The sequence below is a fragment of the Aotus nancymaae genome, unplaced genomic scaffold, assembly GCF_030222135.1.
Source record: "Aotus nancymaae isolate 86718 unplaced genomic scaffold, 86718_ANA_hifiasm-v0.15.2.pri h1tg000028l, whole genome shotgun sequence".
Taxonomy (NCBI): Eukaryota; Metazoa; Chordata; class Mammalia; order Primates; family Aotidae; genus Aotus; species Aotus nancymaae.
This window is the reverse complement of record NW_026988441.1, coordinates 31,333,776-31,349,924: the sequence shown is the minus strand read 5'-3', so window position 1 is coordinate 31,349,924 and position 16,149 is coordinate 31,333,776. Positions and strand designations below refer to the sequence as shown.

At 52.4% G+C, this 16,149-nt stretch overlaps 1 protein-coding gene across 1 annotated transcript in view; it reads left to right on the top strand.

Moving 5' to 3' along the window:
- Positions 1 to 6,203: 6,203 nt before the first annotated feature.
- Positions 6,204 to 16,149, top strand: part of ZSWIM4 (zinc finger SWIM-type containing 4) — a 34,016-nt gene continuing 24,070 nt past the window's right edge. The window contains exons 1-3 of the mRNA XM_012457825.3: positions 6,204 to 6,555; positions 9,886 to 10,087; positions 12,243 to 12,599. Of these exons, the coding sequence (XP_012313248.2) occupies positions 6,403 to 6,555; positions 9,886 to 10,087; positions 12,243 to 12,599 (712 nt within the window). The 5' untranslated portion in view covers positions 6,204 to 6,402. The remainder of the gene's footprint in view (positions 6,556 to 9,885; positions 10,088 to 12,242; positions 12,600 to 16,149) is intronic.

Genomic DNA, 16,149 nt, shown 5'->3' with positions numbered 1-16,149 from the left:
GAGCAAGGCTCCATCTCAAAAATAAATAAATAAATAAAAAAGCCAGGCATAGTGCTGCACGCCTGTAGTCTCAGCTACTCACAAAGCTGAGGCAGGTGGACCGCTCAAGCCCGGGAGGTTGAAGCTGCAGGAAGTCGTGATCATACCACTGCACTTCAACCTGGGCAACAGAGCGAGACCCTGTCTCAAAACCAAACCAAAAAGAAAAATCCAAGTAGATGGAATACAGGCACACACCACCATGCCCAGCTCTCCTTTCCTAAAAATTGCTAGGAAGTAGAGGCAGGTAGTAACCGGGGGACTTCATATTGAGGACAGTCCCAACCTCCCACATTGTCCCAGGACCACTGTGTGGCCTTGGGCAGCTTTCCAACCCTCTCTGGGCCTCATTTCCCTCACTTGTAAAATCAGAGGACATGAGCAGAATATTCCTGTTTTCCAAATTCTGTGCAGACCCTACCCTTTCCAGGTGTGGACCTTGAGCAAGCCACATGACTGTTCCACGCCTTAGTTCTCTTATCTCACCTGAGAGATGGAATTGATTTTAAATATTCGAGGCCGGGTGCAGTGGTTCACGCCTGTAATCCCAGGACTTTGGGAGGCGGTGGTGGGTGGATCACTTATGCCAGAAGTTTGAGACCAGCCTGTTCAACATGGTTAAATCCTGTCTCTACTAAAAATACAAAAATTAGCCAGGTGTGGGGCCTGTGGTCCCAGCGACTCAGGAGGCTGAAGCAGGAGAATAGCTTGAACTCAGGAGGCAGAGGCCGCAGTGAGCTGAAATAGCTCCACTGCACTCCAGCCGGGGTGACAGAGCAAGATTCCATCACAAAAAAAAAAAAAAATATATATATATATATATATATATATATATATTAGTATCTATTGTTAGAGAATGAAATGAGACCTTCTCAGCCAAGTGTAGTGGCTCACACCTCTAATCCCAGCACTTTGGGAGGTGAGGTGGGCAGATCACGAGATCAGGAGTTCAAGACTAACCTGGCCAACATGGTGAAACTCCATCTCTACTAAAAAAAAAAAAAAAAAAAAAATTAGCCATGCATGGTGGTGGAGGCCTGTAATCCCAGCTACTTGGGAGGCTGAGGCAGGAGAATCATTTGAACCCAAGAGGCAGAAGTTGCAACGAGTCGAGATTGCGTCATTGCACTCCAGCCTGGGCAACAGGGAAAGACTCCATCTCAAAAAAAAAAAAAAAAGACATTCTCACCCTGTGATACCCCATTCTCTGTTCCTCTTAAAGTCTACCCACTGGCCTAGAGTGACTTCTCAGCATCGCAGGACAATATTGGAGCCCTTTCAAGGCTAAACTTAGTTGACATACCCACATATCAGATGCTGAAGAGGGCTGCTGGGAAAAGCCAGTCCTTAGGGCCTGTTTGCAAGGGGAGCACCAGAAAAATTGTGCTTTTCGTTTTTGTTTTGTAATGTTTTGCTTTTTCTTCAGACAGGGTCTGGCTCTGTCACCCAGACTGGAGTGCAGTGGTGTAATCATGGTTCACTGCAGCCTCCACCTCCTGGGCTCAAGCAATCCTCCCACCGCAGCCTCCTGAGTAGCTGGGACTACAGGTGTGCACCACCACACGGTACACGCGGTACTTTTTTTTTTTTTTTTTGAGACGGAGTTTCATTCTTGTTGCCCAGGCTGGAGTGCAATGTCACGATCTCGGTTCACCGCAACCTCCACCTCCCAGGTTCAAGCAATTCTCCTGCTTCAGCCTCCCAAGTAGCTGGGGTTACAGGCAAGCGCCACCATACCCGGCTAATTTTGTATTTTTAGTAGAGACAGGGTTTCTCCATGTTGGTCAGGCTAGTCTTGAACTCCTGACCTCGTGTGATCCACCCACCTTGGCATCCCAAAGTGCTGGGATCACAGGCGTAAGCCACTGCACCAGGCCAATTTTTTTTTTTTTTTTGAGATAGAGTCTCAAAAAAAAATTTTAGAGATGGGGGTTCTCGCTGTGTTGCCCAGGCTGGTCTTGAACTCCTGGACTCAAGTGATCCTCCCACTTCACCTTCCCCAAGTGTTGGGATTACAGGCGTGAGCCAGTGCACCCGGCCATCCTTCGCTAGAACTCCTCCCTGTGTCTCTTCTGACCCCAGTTACTCCTTCCCCATAGATCTATTGTTGCCCCAAATCCTTGGCAAGGAGATGCCCCAGTAAGTCTACGGCTCCAAAGCAGCCCCCACAGGTCCGGGTCCCCCACTGGTCCAGCTGCTGGGTGACCTCAAGCCAGTGGCTCAGCCTCTCCAAGTTTCAGGTTCCTCCTTTGAGAAACGGAGGTGACAATCCCCACTCCGCAACACTGTTCGATGGCTTACACTCCAGCGTGTATCTCCACAGCTACAGCATTGCATAAGCAGTCAGTACATTCTTATTACAGCTGTTTCTGTTGCTGTCACTGTGGCAGGCTGTGGTTTCTTAAGACGGACACTGTCTAATAGAAATACAACTCAAGCCAGGTGTGGTGGCTCAGGCTTCTAATCCCAGCAATTTGGGAGGCCAAGCCAGGAGGATTGCTTGAGCTCAGGAATTCAAGACCAGCCTGGGCAACATAGCAAGATTTCTTCTCTACCAAAATTCAAAAAAAATTGGCCGGGTGCAGTGGCTCACACCTGTAATCCCAGCACTTAAGGAGGCTGAGGCGGGCAGATCACCTGAGGTCGGGAGTTCAAGAGCAGCCTGGCCAACATGGAGAAACCCTGTCTCTACTAAAAATACAAAATTAGTGGATGTGGTGGCGCATGCCTGTAATCCCAGCTACTCAGGAGGCTGAGGCAGGAGAATCGCCTGAACCCAGGAGGTGGAGGTTGTGGTGAGCCGAGATCATGCCATTGCACTCTAGCCTGGGCAACAAGAGCAAAATTCCATCTCAAAAAAAAAAAAAAAAAACAAATCAAAAAACTTAACCAGGCGTGGTGGCTTATGCCTGTAATCCCAAGACTTTGGGAGGCCAAGGCAGGTGGATCACTTGAAGTCAGGAGTTCAAGATCAGTCTGACCAACATGGAGAAACCTCGTCTCTACTAAAAATACAAAATTAGCCGGGCCTGGTGGCACCTGCCTGTAATCCCAGCTACTCAGGAGGCTGAGGCAGGAGAACCACTTGAACTCCGGAGGCGGAAGTTGCAGTGAGCCGAGATTGTGCCACTGCACTCCAGCCTGGGTGACAGACTGAGACTGTCTCAAAAAAAAAGAAAAAAAAAGAAAGAAAGAAATACAACTTGAGTCACATATATTGTTTTATTTATTAATTTTTGAGATAGCATCTCACTGTGTTGCCCAGCCTGGTCACAAACTCCTGGGCTCAAGCACTGCACCCACCTCAGCCTCCTAAAGTGCTGGGGTGACAGGCACCAGCCACTGTGTCCTGGCACATATGTAATTTTGTTTTACTTTATTTATTTGTTTGTTTGTTTGTTTGTTTTTGAGACAGAGTCTGCTCCGTTGCCCAAGTTGGAGTGCAGTGGCACAATCTGGGCTCACTGCAATCTCTGCCTCCTGGGCTCAAACAATTCTCCTGCCTCAGCCTCCTGAACAGCCCTGATTAGAGGCGCATGCCACCACGCCCAGCCAATTGTTGTGTTTTTATTTAGTAGAAACAAGGTTTCCTCATGTTGTTTGGGCTGGTCTCAAACTCCTGACATTGTGATCTGCCCTCCTCGGCCTCCCAAAGTACTGGGATTACAGGCATGCGCCACCACACCCAGCTATTTTGCTTTCATTGTATTTTTTGAGAAGGAGTCTCACTATGTTGCCCAGGCTGGAGTGTAGTGGCTCAATTTTGGCTCACTGCAGCCTCTGCCCCCTGGGTTCCAGTAATTCTCCTGCCTCAGTCTCCGGGGTAGCTGGGATTACAGGCATTCGGCACCATGCCTGGCTAATTTTTGTATTTTTAGTAGAGATGGGATTTCACCATGTTGGCCAGGCTGGTCTGGAACTCCTGACCTGAGGTGATCCACTCGCCTCAGCCTCCCAAAGTGCTGGGATTACAGGCGTGAGCCACCGCACCAAGCCAATTTTCTTATTTTTTAAGAGAAATGGGCTTTTGCCATTTGCTCAGACTTGGTCTCAAACTCCTGGGCTCAAGTGATCCTCCCAACTCACCATCCCAAAGTGCTGGGATTCCAGGCGTGAGCCACCGCACTCGGCCAAAACATTCTTTTTTTTTTTTTTTTTTTTTTTTTTTTTTTTTTTGAGACGGAGTTTCGCTCTTGTTACCCAGGCTGGAGTGCAATGGCGCGATCTCGGCTCACCGCAACCTCCGCCTCCTGGGTTCAGGCAATTCTCCTGCCTCAGCCTCCCGAGTAGCTGGGATTACAGGCACGCGCCACAGTGCCCAGCTAATTTTTTGTAATTTTAGTAGAGACGGGGTTTCGCCACGTTGACCAGGATGGTCTCGATCTCTTGACCTCGTGATCCACCCGCCTCGGCCTCCCAAAGTGCTGGGATTACAGGCTTGAGCCACCGCGCCTGGCCCAAAACATTCTTAATGAAATATTTTGCCTTGTTTCCTTCCTGCTACGTCTCTGAAATCCACTCTGTATTTTACCTCTCCAGCACAACCTAATCCGAGCCAGTCCCATTTCAAGGGCTTAGAGGCCACTTGTGGCCATTGGTGACCATACTGGACAGTGCAGGTCTGCAGGGGAGTTTAATGAGTTGAGCGGGGGAGGGGGTATGGGGAGTGGCTGAAGACTGGCCAGAGAGTGCAGCAGCTGTGAGGCTCAAAGTTTCTCCAGGAAAAGCTAGGGATTCCATATGGATGGGCAGATAATCAATGGGTTTTTTCTGCTGCGCGGATCATTTAACTGAATGAAGGCAAAGCATGAGTTGATTGGTGTATTCAACAATTTCTAGCTTGAGCGCCTACTGTATGCCCGGTGCTATTCGAGGTGCTGTCTGTACAGCAAAGCACAAATGGGACAAGCTCCTGCTTCCTGAGGGAGACCGAAATTAAACAACCACCAAGGTGGGGATCACTTGAGGTCAGGAGTTCGAGACCAGCCTGGCCAACATGGCGAAACTCCATCTCTACCAAAAATACAAAAATTAGCCGGGTGTGATGGCGGGCGCCTGTAATTCCAGCTACTCAGGAGGCTGAGGCAGGAGAATCACTTGAAACCAGGAGGCAGAGTTTGCAGTGAGCGGAGATAGCACCACTGCACTCCAGCCTGGGTGACAGAGTGAGGCTCGTTCCAAAAAAAAAAAAAAAAAAAAAAAAAAAACGCCAAAACAGATAAATAAATGGTAATGGGGAGAAGTATGAGGAAGGGAAAATGCAAGGTTTTCTGAGGACATTGGCAGGGAGCCGGGACGGGAACGCGTGATGGAAACCATGGCCGGCTTCCAGGGCAGAGACGGTGGCCTGGACAAGCTGAGTCAGAAAAAATGCTCAGAGGTCCTGAGGTTTGATAAGCGTTAGGCTGAACCTCATGGAATTGCCATTTTAACAGGCCAAAAATGGTAGAAAAATCAGCAATTTCATATGACCCAACGTAGAATCTAGGGCATGGAAAGGAGGGGCGGGGTACTGCTTTTGAGGCTCAAGGGATGACCTATGAATCCCCTAACCGAGCTCTGTTTCTGGAGAGGGGGTCCGCGGCCCGTAGGAGCTCCCCCAATGAGCCTGCGACCCCTCCGCCGCCACAGCACCAAAACTTGACCAGAGAGGTAGAGTGAGTTTCTCGGGTCACACAGCTCGGAGGGACGAGGGGCTGAGCCGCTGCCAAGGGATCCCGCTGCTCGGTCTCGCTCACCGGCCGGGGTGTGTTGATTGTTCCCTCGCGGCGCCCGGAAGCGACCCTCAGTAAACAAAGCCGTGTGTGGGCGCAGCCCGATCAGCCCCGGGCATGCTGTCCAGCCCGAGGGAGGCGGGGGAGGAATGTTGTGAATGAACCCCGGGCCCGCCCCGAAACTCCGCATAAGGCCTGGGCCGCAGGGGTCCTCCCGCTCTGATTGGCCTCTGGCGCCCCGTGATTGACAGCACCCCTCGCAGCGGGCTCTGGTTGGGTAAACACGAAAAGACTGGCATCAGAGTCATCGAGTGAGCAGCAAGGCTGGGAGATGGGTCTGGCGGCGCAACCAATGGCGAGGGAGGGCCGCGGAGGCCGAGGGGGGGCCAATGGGGACGGGCGGCGGGGGCGGGACGACGGCGGAGCTAAAGCGGAGGCCAAGGCAGCTTCATTGTTGTGAAGAGTCTTAAAGGGGCCGCATCACCCGGCCGGCCCGGCGCGGGTCGGGGGTGGGTGCGGCAGGGGTCCCGGGGCGGCCGAGCGCGGAGGACAGACAGGAAGGCGGGCAGGGGGCGCGGGAGCCGGCGACGCGCAGCGGGCATTGGACCGATCCCCCCAAGAGGCCCCGCCCCGGCCCCGGCCCGGCCAGATGGAGCCCCCCGCGGCCAAGCGGAGCCGGGGCTGCCCCGCGGGACCCGAGGAGCGCGATGCCGGGGCCGGGGCCTTGCGTGGCCGGGGACGGCCCGAGGCGCTGCTGGACCTCAGCGCCAAGCGGGTAGCCGAGAGCTGGGCCTTCGAGCAGGTGACCGCGGGGGAAGGGGGCGGGGGCAGGGACGCACCCCCAGCACCTTCCCCACCTGTCTTCTCCTCCTCCCCAATCCCCAGAATCCAGAGCTGCCCCCATCAGGGACACCCCCTGAGATCTCACCCCCAGGATCCTCAACCCTGCCCCGAACACCCCCTCATCCTCCTATTTCTGTCCTTCAAACCCAATAACCCACCCTCATCCCTTCTCTGCCATCTCTGCCCCTCGGCGCCTCAGATCTCAAATCAGGACACTTCCTTCTTCTCCTACCAACCCCAGATGTCTGAGATCCGGCCCCCATGGTCCGCCTACAACCCCGTGCACCCCTCTTTTCCCACCTAATCCCCCAACGGCACCCCTCTTTTCCTATCGCATCTTTATTCCCCATTCAGGGCACCCCATTAAGTCTTCAGTCCTCTCTTCAACCCCCGCTTGGGAATACCGTTTCCCTCCATCGTAGCCCCTAGAGACTCACACGCCCCCATTCCTGCCCTCTAGATCCCTACCCTACATTCCAAATAAATAACTCCCCCATCTATATAGATTCCAGCTCAGGACACCCCGTTTTTCCCCATTCATTCCTGCCCTCAAGCCTCCAGATCTCACCTGTTCCTTGGGGACCCCTCTCTACTCCAGATCTCTCTCTCCACTCTCCTCTCCCCTCTCTCTCTCCCCACTCCTCTCTCCTCTTCTCTCTCTCTCTGTCTCTCTTGGGACTGCCCAGCTTCTCCTGGCTTGAAGCATGGATTACTCAAGTCCCAGGGTCCCTCCTCATCCCCCATCCTATCCTATCCTATCCCTTCCAGAGGTCGACAGCAGGGGCAGGGCCTGGGTGGTGGTCCCTGGACAGGTACCCGTAGAACCTCTCTTCTGTGGCTTCTGGGGGCACTGCCAGGATGTCCCAGAGAGAGGACCCTTTAAGTCCCCTTTTTCAGCTTCAGTGTGGGCCCCAAGGAGCTGGAGACATGGCCCAGACCTGAACTGGGAGCTCACATGGGCTCTATCCTCTGTCCAGCTTTAGGGGGCGTTCTTTCCTGCCTGGCCTTTCTGGAGTTAGGAAGTCGGCCGGAACGGATGGGTTTGGGCCAAGTGTGGATGGGCAGGCTCTGATTCATGGACTGGAAAATCCCTCCTTAGTCATCTGTCAACTGTCCCCGAGGCCTGGGCTGGTCATCGGCTCTCCCATTTCCCTTAGAAACCCAGGTGGGCGTGGAGGCTAAGGAGGGCCCCTGCCCCTTCATTGCGTGTGAGGCACACAGAATAATCTGAAAACCATCTCTAAGCCTCCCGCAAACCTGCCCTGGCCAAGCCGAGCCCTTGGAGTTCTTGACCCACAGAAGCTCATGGAATCCTCTGCAGCCCTTTGGGAGTTGTTGTTCTCGTTCCCACTTTGAGGAAATTGGGGCACAGAGAAGTTGAGAAACTTGCCCAAGGTCACCCAGCCAGGGAATAGCAAGTTCAGATTGGAAGGCAGGCTCGACCAGCTCATCTCATTGCCCAGAGCCCACGGGGGGGCCAGGACACCCCCCCTCCTGGGGCCCCTTCCCAGGGATGGGGCATGGAAGGGAAACTGAGGAACGGCGAAGTCTGTTTTAGAAGTTGAAACGGCTCACAGCTCTGGGATCCTGAACAACTGAATTCATCCCACCTCTGAGTCTCAGATTCTCTCAGATTCTCAAAACAGTGTCATGATTTAGTACCAATTCACCGTCAGGGGTGCCCAAGCTTTTAGCTTCCCCCAGCCACCTTGGAAGAACTGTCTTGGGCCACGTATAAAATACACTAACACCAGCAATAGCTGATGAGCTTTAAAAAAAATTTTTTTTTTTGTTCTTGAGGAGTCTTGCTCTGTTGACCAGGCTGGAGTCCGCCTCCTGGGTTCAAGCGATTCTCCTGCCTCAGCCTCCCAAGTAGCTGGGATTACAGGCACGTGCCACCATGCCTGGCTAATTTTTTGTATTTTTAATAGAGATGGAGTTTGACCATGTTGACCAGGCTGGTCTGAAACTCCTGACCTCCTGTTCCACCCACCTCAGCCTCCCAAAGTGCTGAGATTATAGGCATGAGCCACCATGCCCGGCCAAGAAAATGTTACAATTTTTTTTTTTTTTTTGAGACAGAGTCTCAGTCTGTTGCCCAGGCTGGAGTGCAGTAGCACGATCTTGGCTCACTGCAGCCTCCACCTGGGTTCAAGTGATTCTCCCGCCTCAGCCTCCTGAGTAGCTGGATTACAGGTGTGGGCTGCCATGCTAATGGCACCTGCTAATTTTCGTATTTTTAGTAGAGGCAGGGTTTCACCATGTTGGCCAGGCTGGTTTCAAACTCCTGACCTCAAGTGATCCACCTGCCTTGGCCTCCCAAAATGCTGGGATTACAGGTATAAGCCACCACACCTGGCCGTATCTTATGTTTTAAGAAAGTTTACAAATTTGCATTGGGCTACATTCAAAGCCATCCTGGGCCAGGGCCATGGGTTGGACAAGCTCACACTAGGTGGCTGTGAGAATGTGGAAATCACATGCATAAGCGTTCAGCGTTCAGCATAGTGTGGCTTGCTTTTTTTTTTTTTTTTTTTTTAGAGACGGGGTTTCACCATGTTGGCCAGGATGATCTCCATCTCCTGACCTCAGGTGATCCGTCCACCTCGTTCTCCCAAAGTGCTGGGATTACAGGTGAGAGCCACCGCACCTGGCCTTCTTTCCTTTTTTTTCTTTTTTTTTTTTTTGAGACAGGGTCTTGCTCAAACTCCTCCGCTTAAGCTATCCTCCCGCCTCAGCCTCTTGAGTAGCTGGGATTCCAGGCGTGCACCACCATACCTGGCAATTTTTTTTTTTTTTTTGAGACGGAATCTCACTCTGTCACCCAGGTTGGCGTGCAGTGATGCGATCTTGCCTCACTGCAACGTCTGCCTCCCAGGTTCAAGCAATTCTTCTGCCTCAGCCTCCTGAGTAGCTGGGATTACAGGTGTGCACCACCATGCCTGACTAATTTTTGTATTTTTCATAGAGACGGGTTTCACCATGTTGGTCAGACTGATCTCAAACTCCTGACATCATGATCTGCCCACCTCGGCTTCCCAAAGTGCTGGGATTATAGGTGTGAGCCACCGTGGCCGGTCACCCGGCTAATGTTTAAATTTGCATGTGTGTGTGTGTAGAGACAGGTGAGCCACCGTGCCCGGCCAGTGTTTTTCTAGAGATAGGAGCCTCTCTATGTTGCCCAGGCTGGTCTCGAACTCCTGATCTCAAGCGATTCTCCCACCTCAGCTTCCCAAACCACTGGGATTACATCAAGCCCAGGCTCCTAACCCACTGGCCCTTCCTGCAGGTGGAGGAGCGGTTCTCCCGGGTGCCTGAGCCGGTCCAGAAGCGTATCGTGTTTTGGTCGTTTCCACGCAGTGAACGGGAAATATGTATGTACTCGTCCCTGGGTTACCCGCCCCCAGAGGGCGAGCACGACGCCCGGGTGCCCTTTACCCGAGGGCTGCACCTGCTCCAGAGCGGGGCCGTGGACCGTGTGTTGCAAGTGGGTGAGTCTTTGTCCCCCACTCCTTCCGAGGAGGCCGGGGAGGACCATACCAGGCCTGGAAGAAGGGGAATTGGAGGGAGGCCTGGGCCAGGGGATGGGAGGTTCCAGACCTCAGGCTTAGAGACCCAGGTAGGATTATACAAGTTTTTTTTTTTTGTTTTTTTTTTTTTGAGACAGAGTCTTGCTCTGTCGCCCAGGCTGGAGCGCAGTAACACAATCTCAGCTCACTGCAGCCTCCACCTCCTGGGTTCAAGTGATTCTCCTGCCTCAGCCTCCCAAGTAGCTGGGACTACAGGTGCCTGCCACCATGCCTGGCTAATTTTTTGCATTTTTAGTAGAGACCCGAGGTTTCACCATGTTGGCCAGGCTGGTCTCGAACTCCTGGGCTCAAGCAATCCTCCTGCTTCGGCCTCCCAAAGCACTGAGATTACAGGCATGACCCACCATGACGAGCCCCGTAGGATCAGCTATGAGGGCTGGTCTCAGTCCTCAGGCTAAGAAAACGCAAAGGCTGCAGAGATTGGGGGAGATGTAATGAGAGCAGTGGAAAGGCCTTAGACCTCAGGCAGCCAGACCCAGAAGGGGACCAGTAGAGGCTGAGCCAGAAAATAAGTGAGGCCTGGGTCTCCAGAGCTCCAGCAGCAGCAGGCCACTTCTCCCAGCTGGAGGCAGGGGCTGGGTCAGGATAACCCTCCGTGGGCTCTGTGGCACCTTAGATCCCCTCTGCTGGGACGTGGCCTGGCTGACCGCAGGCTCCTAGCAACCTCCAGCTGGTATGAGGAAGCCATCTCCCTGCATGACCCAGTCTGGGCCCGAGCTGCCCAACCAGTCAGATAAGCCTGACACCTGGGCTTCCCAGGGGCCAGGGAGGGGCATGGGGGAGTGAATGAGAGACCTGGCCCCTGGCTCACTTCATCAATCACTCGCCCCTGAGCGGCACAGGCCTTTGCCATCTTCTCAGGAAAGTGAGGAGTTCCTGAAGCCCTGGCCATATTCATAGTAACCCAACGACTCAGAAAACCACCTTTGGTGTCATGGCTATGATACTATTATTCATAATGAAAATAGGAACAAGTGTTGGGCAGGGCGTAGATGGCTCCCGCCTATAATCCCAGCACTTTGGGAAGCTGAGGTGGGCAGATCACAAGGTCAGGAGTTCAAGTCCAGCCTGGCCAACATGGTGAAATTCTGTTTCTACTAAAAATAGAAAAATTAGCCAGGCATGGTGGCACACACCTGTAATCCCAGCTACTCGGGAGGCTGAGGCAGGAGAATTGCTTGAACCCGGGAAGTAGAGGTTGCAGTGAGCCGAGATGGTGCCACTGCACTCCAGCCTGGGTGACAGAGCAAGGCTCCATCTCAGAAAAAAAAGAGCAAGTGTTTACTTAGGACTTAACTTTATACCAACAGCATTCTAAGCATTTTTTTTTTTTTTGAGACAGAGTCTCGGTCTGTCGCCCAGGCTAGAGTACAGTGGCACAGTCTCGGCTCACTGCAACCTCTGTCTCCCAGGTTCAAGTGATTCTCCTGCCTCGACCTCCTGAGTAGCTGAGATAACAGGTGCCTGCCACCACACCTGGCTAATTTTTTTTGTATTTTTAGTAGAGATGGGGTTTCACCATGTTGGCCAGGCTGGTCTCAAACTCCTGACCTCATGATCCTCCCACCTCAGCCTCCCAAAGTGCTGGGATTACAGGCGTGAGCCACTGCGCCCAGCCTAATTCTTGTATTTTTAGTAGAGATGGGGTTTCTCCATGTTGGTCAGGCTGCTTTCGAACTCCTGACTTCAGGTGATCCACCCGCCTCGGCCACCCAAAGTAATGGAAATACAGGCATGAGCCACCATGCCCAGCCGTCTCTTCTAAAATTACAAAAATTAGCTGGTGTGCTGGCGGCGCCTGTAATTCCAGTTACTCGGGAGGCTGAAGCAGGAGAATCGCTTGAACCTGCGAGGCAGAGGTTGCTGTAAGCCAAGGTCGCACTGCCGCACTCCAGTCTAGGCAACAGAGGGAGACTGTCCCAAAAAAAAAAGCAGAGGGAGTGAAGTGACTTACACTAGGTTGCTCAGCTGGGCTTTGCAAATGGGTCTTGCTGTGCACCACAGACACTGCCTGTCTCGGGATGACACAGACGGGACAGTTTGGCTTTGACCTTAGGATTCCACCTGAGCGGAAACATCCGCGAGTCGGGGGGCCCTGGAGAGCCCGAACGCCTCTACCACGTCTCCATCAGCTTTGATCGCTGCAAGATCACCTCCGTGAGCTGCGGCTGTGACAACCGCGACCTCTTCTACTGCGCCCACGTGGTAGCCCTGTCCCTGTACCGCATCCGGCACGCCCGCCAGGTGGAGCTACGGCTGCCCATCTCAGAAACGCTCTCCCAGATGAACCGGGACCAGCTGCAGAAGTTCGTGCAGTACCTCATCAGCGCTCACCACACTGAGGTGCTGCCCACCGCCCAGCGCTTGGCTGATGAGATCCTCCTGCTGGGCTCTGAGATCAATTTGGTGCATGGTAAGGGCACTCCACCCCGGGGGTCCAGGGGGAGAGGAGGCCCCAGCACACAGCCACGCCACTTGCTGAGTGTCCTGCATGGGTCACTGAATGAGGGGAAGTTGGGTGGGGGTGGAGCGGCAGAAAAACCAAGCCATAGCCTGCATCATCTGAAGTCACCCACCTAGCTAATGGCAGATCCCAGATATCATCTGGCCACAGGACAGATGAGTAGTTGCAAATCAGCCTACGGGCAGAGGGCGAGGGCAGGAGGGGAGAGCCTGCATTAGAGGGCAAGTGGGAGGTCCGGCTCCAGGGCTGGGGGCGTCGATCTGGAGCAGCCTGGGTGTGGGAGGAGGAGGGCGTGAAGGTAATGTGGGACATTTGTGGGTGTCAGAGGTGTTTTGGGTGAGGGGATACACCAGGAGGTGTGGTGAGGACTGAGAGGATTTGGGGGGCTCCGAGGGGATTGCATTGTCTATCTAGGATGGGGGAAGATGTGTAGTGGGTGGAGGCATACACGGATGATGGAGGGTGGTGCTGGGTGGGCATGGAAAGTGTTCGTGATTGGCCGGGCGCGGTGACTCACACCTGTAATCGCAGCACTTTGGGAGGCTGAGGTGGGCAGATCAGTTGAGGTCAGGAGTTCGAGACCAGCCCGGCCAACATGGCAAAACCCTGTCTCTACTAAAATACAAAAATTAGCCAGGCGTGGTGGGGGGCACCTGTAGTTCCAGCTACTCAGGAGGCTGAGGTGGGAGAATTGCTTGAACCCAGGAGGTGGAGGTTGCAGTGAATCGAGATTGCGCCACTGCACTCCAGCCTGGGAGACAAAGTGAGACCCTGTCTCCAAAAAAAAAAAGAAAAAAAAAGAAGTGTTCACAATCAGGCACTGGGGGCAACTGACGGTGTGAAAAAATGAATGGGGTGGGTGAGATTATTTTGTTTTGTTTTGTTTTTTGACACAGAGTCTTCCTCTGTCCCCCAGGCTGGAGTGCAGTGGCATGATCTCGGCTCACTGCAACCTTTGCCTCCTGGGTTCAAGCAATTCTCTTGTCTCAGCCTCCCAAGTAGTTGGGATGACAGACACATGCCATCATGCTGGCTAATTTTTGTATTTTTGTAGAGACAGGGTTTCACCATGATGGCCAGGCTGGTCTTGAACTCCTAACCTCAGGTGATCCACCTGCCTCGGCCTCCCAAAGTGCTGGGATTACAGGTGTGAGCCACCAAGCCTGGCCTGGATGGGATATTACGTATGCCATTAGGTGAATAGGAATTAGAAGCTGGGTTTGATGGCTCATGCCTGTATTTCCGGCATTTTGGGAGGCTGAGGAGGGAGGATCACTTAAAATCAGCAGTTCAAGACCAGCCTGGGCAACATAGTGGGACCTCCTGTCTACAAAAAATAAACAAAAGTAGCTGGGTATAGTGGCACATGCCTGTATGTAGTTATTTGGGAAGCTGAGACGGGAGGATCATGAGCCTGGGAGATAAAGGACGCAGTCAGTTATGATCGCTCCACACTCTACTCCAACCTGATGACAGACTGAGACCCTGACTCAAAAAAAAAAAAGAGGAAAGACAGAATTGGTGGTGATGGTGATTGGAAGTGAGGATGGGTGGTTGGTTGGGGAGGACTTCGACTAGTGAGGTTAAAGTAGACTGAGTGGTGGACAGATGAAGTTAATGAAAGAGCCCAGGGGTACATGGATTGGGAGTAAGTTGATGGACGAATGGAAGGTTCATATGTGTGGATCAGCATGGTGGGTGGGCTGAGTTGGGCGCTTTGTGTAGGGTGGATGGATGAATGAATGGGATGATGGGTGTTTTGAGAGGTACATATGAATGGATGGTTTGATAATGAATGGTTGGTTTGATGGAAGAATAGAGTTAGGGTTAGTTGTTGGGTGGGTGGAGAGTGTACTTGTGTGAGTCGATGGATGAATGGGAGGTGCGTATCGTGAGTGGTTAGTTCATGTGGACTGGAAAGATAAAAGGGGTGAGTGGACACGTGCATCAATGAGGTGAATACATACATGGGCGGGGGGTGGGAATTATGGGTAGGGTGGATGATGGACTGATGGGGCAGGTGGTTCTGTAAGGGGTATGAGTGTGTGGATGAACTGATATGGGGGACATGGGCAGGTAGAGAGAGACTGGCATGACTTGAGTGGGTGGATGAGTGGGTGGTGCTTCAGGTGAGACAGATGGATGAGTGTTGTTTTGAGCGGGATGGGTAAATGGATGGGCGGATGGGTAGATGGACAGATGTGTAGTGTTTCAAATAGATGAAAGGATTGGATGGATAAGTAAATGGATGAACGAATAAATTGATGAATGAGCTGGTGGTGGTTTGGGCAAGATGGATGGATGGATGCATGGATGGGTGCATGGATGGATGATGGATACATGCATGGATAGATGCATGGATGGATGGATAGATGCATGGACGGATGCATGGATAGATGGATAGATGCATGGATGGATGGATGGATAGATGCATGCATGGATGGATGGATAGATGCATGGTGGATGCATGGATGGATGGATAGATGCATGGTGGATGCATGGATGGATGCATGGATGCATGGATGGATGCTTGGATGGATGGATGGATGCATTGATGCATGGATGGGTGGATGGATGGGTGGATAGGTAGATGGGTGGGTGGATGGATGGATGGATGGATGGATGGGTGGGTGGATGGATGGATGGATGGGTGGGTGGGTGGGTGTATGGATGGGTGGGTGTGTGGGTATGTTGTGTTTCAGGTGAGATAGATGAATGGATTGGATGGATGTTGTATTAGTCTGTTCTCACCTGCCATAAAGACATACCTGAAACTGGATAATTATAAAGAAAACAGGTTTAGTTGGCTTATGGTTCTGGGGGCTACACAGGCATCTGCATCTGGGGAGACCTCAGGAAACTTACAATCATGGCAGAAGGCGAAAGAGAAGCGAACACATCACATGGCTAGCAGGAGAGAGAGGGCAAAGCGGGAGATGCTACACACTTTCAAACAACCAGATTTCATGAGAACTCTATCATGAGATAGCACGAAGGGGATGGTGCCCATCCCGATGATCCAATCACCTCCCTCCAGACCCCACTTCCAACACTGGGGATCGTAATTCAACATGCAATTTGGGTGGAGACAGAGCTAAACTGTGTCAGATGACCAAGTGGATGAATGAGCAAAGGGATGAATGAGCTAGTCATGCTTAGGACAAGATGAATGGACAGATGGAGGGATGGATGGATGGATAAATAAACAGATGACCAAGTGGATGAATGAGCAAAGGGATGAATGAGCTAGTCATGCTTAGGACAAGATGGATGGACAGATGGAGGGATGGATGGATGGATAAATAAACAGATGACCAAGTGAATGAATGAGCAAAGGCGTGAATGAGCTAGTCATGCTTAGGACAAGATAGATGGACAGATGGAGGGATGGATGGATGGATAAATAAACAGATGGCCAGTTGGGATGGACAAGCAGATGGGTGGGTGGTGTTTAGGTGGGATGGATGGAACTTTGGAATGGGTTGGGTGACCTGGAAGA